We start from the raw sequence: 6,146 nt of genomic DNA, 5'->3' as shown, positions 1-6,146 counted from the left end.
AGATCAAATATTGCCGCAAACATACTGCTTTAGATCAAACCGTATCATCACTTTATTCTATAGTTTTTGTAGATTATGTTTAAAAATATATGAAATTCTGATGAGTTTTTAATAATAATGCTTTAAGAATAAACAAGCACTTCAAAAGAATGTTGTGCAAAATATTATTACGATCTAATTTTGTTAATGTTGTTGTGTTGTTGTAGCAGCATAAACAATTTTACAACATTTAATCAGGAGGTTCTGCATATAGATCAAGTCCAAGGAATTGCTTTACTACGACTGGGTGGGTCCATAAATCTACTGAACGTTGATAGCTGGATAGTTGAATATGTGGGGGGTGTCGTGAGGACCCTGGCCACATGCTGGGTATAAATTGAACCATGTTTCTCCATACTGCTCTTAGTTGTGCTAGAACGACTCTTGTTCTAAGCGGCAGAATCTTCTCAGCGACTGCTATCGGTGGTGGGCGACCTCTGCAGAATTGATGGCGTCTCTATGAATGACGTTCAAAGCTGTCATATACGAGATACGATCAAATGGATCCCGAACATACCTCCGTATGCTCTACTCGTGACATGCCTCGCGAGACACTCCAACTGTGTGATGCCGAAGTTTGGACATCACACTCCTCCGGTGTCATGCAAGAAGGAACTATTGCATCAACATGACGTTGTGTTCCTTGACCGATAGAACCTTAGTTTCCTCGTGAAGGTGATGTTCGGAAGTAATTTGAAGACAGCCTGTGTGGATCCTTAAGGCTGCATTTTGACAGCTTTGAATATATCTGCACTGAGTATCACTCAACGAAGGCGACCACACTGCCCCTGTGTTTCTTTGTCCATATCAAAAGAGCTGCATGCTAGTGCCTTGAGGACCTTGTTCCTATTTCGCAGTTTGTGGATGATTGCAGTGGCGTGACACCCTAGATTTTCGGGTGGTTCACTGTAGGAATTTTAACGCCGTCGACCATGATGCCTATGTTGAATTTTACCTCTTTCGGCAAGGTGGTGAAGAATTTTGCCAATGACTTCGTTCGTGATAACTGCAGGTTACGTGCAATGAAGAAATTGTGGATTTCGTTGAGATAACCATTTACCATACCGCAATGCTCATCAACGTTGTGACCTGTCACCAAGATAGTGCAGTCGTCCACCTTCATTACCTGTGGGGCCACTGAGATTTTAGAGAGGTAGAAGTTAAACAGGAGCGGCGATAGGACCCCACCCTTAAGGACTCGTTCTTTAACTCTACGGACATTTGTCCATAAACTCCACGAACGTTAATCAGTGCCATTGCTTCGATGTTTGTATGGGGAATAGGGGAAATTTTGGATAGATTCCTACCAACTCCAAAATGTTAAATTGAATTATCTGCCACATATGTTGTGTCATATTTTGTTCAATAACTTTTTCTCTACTGAACCGATCACTTCAATACCAATCATAGGACAGTAATAATTTTTGCCAAACATTTTCAAAATCTTGAGTTACGGGTGAAAAACCAGAGCTTCGTACCTTTATGCACTTATAAGCTAGTAACTTAGGATTTAGAAAGAAGAAATTTTGGCTTTTCGAATGATGTATATGATATTTGAGTAATCTTGAGAAATCTGTGTATATTTCTCTAGCAAACATATTTATTTTTGAATTTTTTCACAAAAAAAAACAACCCAAATTTGGAAAAGTGTAAAATAAAAAAAAAGTATGATAAAAAATATTTGGTGACAGAAAATTGGCGTGAAAAGATTTTGGTGAAATTTTTTTTATTTTTTAAAAAGTTTGGGTGGAAAAATCCGTGTTATCGTGTTCTTTTTGCTTATATCTGAGCCATTTATTTACAGATTTTGAGTAGCAATCTAAGTTGGACTATATCGGATATATTGATGTATCAATAATGAATGTAATTTATTTGATGGTTTCGGAAAGTTGATTTCAATATACAGACGGACATGCCTATATCGACTCCGATATTAAAACTATTCTGAAGGGTATAATAATAAATTTATAAAATTTATTTTTTTAGTTTATTTATATATTTGGTTGTGTATCTTTAATTTATTATGAAATTCTGTTAGAATATTTTATACTACCACAACCTACACTTTTGCAAGGGGTTCATTGGCGAACCCAATTTACATTTAAACGATTTCGAAAATGCCGGCATATTTTGTAAGGGCAACAGTACACGAAATTCATCATAGACATGTTTTCTATCTTCAGGTGTTCCCACTCCATATTGTTCTTCGTTTTTATCCACAGCAGCATTACAAAAAATCTGAGCAAATTTTATAAAAAACAATTGATCATTGGTAAAATCTAAATCCCATAAAGGTTTTCTAAAGCCCCTCTTCCAACCAGCATTCAAATTTTTATATGCGCTATAGCTCAAATGTAACATAGCATTGTCGGCCACATTTTCGGTCATGAAGGAAGCACTATTGTAAATGCTTTTACCCTGATACAGGAAATCTTCATATTGATGTTTTAAGCAGAGCCAACGATTCTCAAAATTCTTGGAAGACCGCAAACTTAGCCACAACTTATCGGAATATTTATGCTTTCTGGCATCGAATTTATGCAGATAACTGTGGGAATCCAAGGCATGAGCTATTTCGTGGGCTATATAAACGCCCATGCCACCAAATTTAAGAACAACTGGCAAGTCCTGATGATACAAAGGCATTTGAGCAATGCCCATGCTGAGAAATACTATATTGAGAATGCTGTTATAAAACGAATTTGCCGCAAAGGGAGACAGTAGAGGAGCAGCCAACTTATGGTGTACTGATTGCAATAGCAGACGGCTAAAATGGGCTTCCAATTGTTGCAGATTCTTAAACCAATTGGTGGTGATTTGTAAATCTCCATAAAGTTTCATCCTAAATGTTTTCGAGATGGTTTTATTTGTATATCCTATGATCAGTTCCAGATCCTCAAGTTTTTGCTGTACATTGAATTTTGTTTTCCTACTAAGCCATTTATAATTTTGAATTGAGTTTATAAAATTCTGTTTTATAAACTCCGCCATTCGTTTTAAATCATTATGAGCTGCTGGATTAAAGAGATGTTGTTGAAACCAGGGCATCAAGGCATAACGAAAGTATTTTTCGGTTAAATAACGACAATATTGTTTACGATTTTCCTGGACCATTGACCGTTTGCTCCAGATTTTATAAAATTTAACAATAGTGCACAATTTTACATATTTGCGTAAAGTAACAATAGGAGTGTTCTGTAAGAAATCATGCAGTTGGTCCATATTATCAATGTGATTATTAATGTACCAAAAATACTGGGTTTGATTTGAAAAAACTTTGTCGAAAAATACATTCCAGTTGATTATGTCATATTTATGTCGTAATAAAAATTCTCTCAGTGTTAGTCGCTCCGTTGGCTGGCGTTCTTTAGCTTTACTGATTAATTGTCTCTCAAATTGTAGAAGTTTCTGGAAATTTTTTGACTTTATTCTAACACTTTTTAAGAAATTATTTTTATCAGAGTTACTGCGGAAACATGTTGCTAGATATGGCTGAGGTAAGTCCAAAGTAATTTCATATTCTGCACTTGCAGATACTGTTGTTTTAATGATCAAAGGTAAAAGTGGATAAATGCCAAAGGGAGACATAAAATTCACCTCTAACCAATCATCTTTTCCAGAGAACTTTAATCTTTCGAATATTTCTTTTTCCTGCCGTAATAGTAGCTTCAACCCAGTCCTCACACTTTGTTTTGTATTCATACAGGATTTATAAAATACCTTGGCCTTTTTTTCACCAGATTCTTCCTCCTTATTGTTGGAGAATTGTTTTTTGTTTTCCAAAAAATCGATGGCTAAATTATGCAAAACATGTTGTGTGGTCTCTACAACGGACAAGTTATGTCCAAACTCTGGTACTCTTGGGTTGTGAGCCCAATTACCACAGGCATATTGATAAAAATCGTCACAAGGGTTGACAGACTCGTTCATGTTGGCCTGCATATAGATACCGAAATTATGCAGCAATTGTGATTCACTCATTTTATTGGGTAAATCGAAAATGTTATGTATATATTCCCGAGCGTTAAAGGAAAAAGCACTTTGTACGTTTGGCATTATTAATAAAACTATTACACCATATTGTAGTTTGGTTACAATTTTTAGTTTTTTCATTTTAGTTAATTTTTTTTGCCAATTAAAGTTTTCTGTTCTAAAGTTAAAGTGTTACTGATGTGAAATAATTTAGTTTGAATTTCTTTTAATATTTAGCATCTTTCAACCTTGCAGAAATTAATTGACGGTAATAATTAGAATTTATATGCGAATCTATTTTATTCTGTATAATTACACATACAGTCAGAGTCAAAATTTAGTATACAGCTAGCATTTTCATCTATGAAGCTAAATATTTTAATTATAGAAAGAAATATATAAATATATTAACTTTTTATTTTCGGCTTTTGGTGATATAAAATAGAGCACTACCCATTAACTGTATACTAAATTTTGACTGTTGTTTTTAGGTACTTTTCTCCTTTTCTTATAAATTTTCCACGAAATCAAATTTTATTTACAAAGTTCTTTAAAATAATAAAAGATTAAACTCTAAATTTAATTTTGAGTCAAACTTATATATTTAATCAAACTTATATATTTCTTTCTATAATTAAAATATTTAGCTTCATAGATGAAAATGCTAGCTGTATACTAAATTTTGACTCTGACTGTATTTCTTTTGCAGACTATTTTGTTTCTGTAATTTACTGGACTGCATACAATAAATTAATTGAAATCTGTTTAAATTTTTTAAATATAGAGAGCTTTACATTTTCTTATTTATAGAATTTATATTAAAATCTCAGTATAATTATCGCAGTAATAAATATTTCGTTTAATAATATTTTGTATATTCATTAGAGTGACAGCCGATTTTTTTTTTTTAGATTTCAAAGAGTGCCGGATGGAATATTGTGACACTAGGCCTAAATGTTAAGTGCTGAAAATTTGAGCCAAATCGGACAGCGATTTCTGGACGCGCATCGAGGTCAAAGTTCAGATATATGCAACATTTTACTGTTAATATGGAATAAATAGGTGAAACTCGTTACCTTTCTGCATTGTTTTCTAGAAATGTGTAGATTTATTTATATTAATGAATATTACATTAAAAATTTTTTTTTGGAAATTAACCCTGTATCTCCTTTGGTTCAAAATTACACAAAAACTGTATTATCGCCAAAATTAGAGAAAAATGCAAATTTTTCAGTTTTTGAAAAAATTTTGCTACTAAATAAATACTTTTGCAATTGAATGCAAAAGAATCGAAATATGAACGTAATTATCGTTGTAATGAGATATAAATGACAAAATTTGATTAAAAAATTTTAAACTTATTACAAATTCGCCAGACCATTAACGTGTTTCAGGCCACTTGAACAAAAAATTTAGGAAAAAAATTAAGATATTTCAAGAAAAATTAAAATAAAAGCTCATTTTTACTTAAAGTATGTCCATATTTACTTGTATATGAGTTTTTGTCTTCGTAGGGTACCGTTAACATATTTGGAGGGATGGCCAAAAAAAATATTTTTTTTAACGGCTGTTTCAAAACTCCATTTTAAAATTTTTAAAAATTTTGTTAAACAAATTTCAGATTTTTTCGATCATCACATTGGGGTTTATTGAGATCAAAATAGGGAATAAAAATATGAAAAAATTATGTCAATACCTCTTACAGTTTTTCCGTACCTGCGATTTAAATTTTGCGTTTTTCAAGAAAAACTAATTTTTTGTCCATATTTAGGCGAATGAGTCCAATTTCCTTACTGTTATAAATTTTAAGTAAAACCTATTCATAATATTATAGTCCTTGTAATTTTAAATATCTTCTAAAAGTTTTACTAAAATCGAAAAACGATAACCTTTGAATCGTGAAGGTCAAAGGTCAAATTTTTCAATATTTGGAATTTCTAATGAAAATATAGCGAAATGTTATATATTTTTGGGCCGATTTTCATGAAACTTGAGGAAAATATATAATGGTGTCTAGCATTTACAACAACAGTACAAAAATGGATTTTAACCTTTAAGAGTACTTGCGGTCAAAATTGTTGTGTTTTTCGTGATTTTAAAAGTTGAGGGTAATTTGGACCCCAAGTGCTGCTAAG

The 6,146-nt window shown here is 32.5% G+C and overlaps 1 protein-coding gene across 1 annotated transcript; it reads right to left on the bottom strand.

The window, feature by feature from the left end:
* Positions 1–1,995: 1,995 nt before the first annotated feature.
* On the bottom strand, positions 1,996–4,162 carry LOC135951697 (neprilysin-3-like). Its single transcript, XM_065501383.1, has one exon. The coding sequence runs from the start codon at positions 4,150–4,152 to the stop codon at positions 2,089–2,091; it is 2,064 nt and encodes a 687-aa protein (XP_065357455.1). The 5' UTR covers positions 4,153–4,162; the 3' UTR covers positions 1,996–2,088.
* Between the last annotated feature and the right edge of the window lie 1,984 nt (positions 4,163–6,146).

The sequence above is a fragment of the Calliphora vicina genome, chromosome 2, assembly GCF_958450345.1.
Source record: "Calliphora vicina chromosome 2, idCalVici1.1, whole genome shotgun sequence".
Taxonomy (NCBI): Eukaryota; Metazoa; Arthropoda; class Insecta; order Diptera; family Calliphoridae; genus Calliphora; species Calliphora vicina.
This window is presented reverse-complemented; position numbering and strand designations above follow the sequence as displayed.

Excerpts from the sequence above, each read along its gene's own strand:
- LOC135951697 (XM_065501383.1), bottom strand. The coding sequence starts at position 4,152 with ATGAAAAAACTAAAAATTGTAACCAAACTACAATATGGTGTAATAGTT.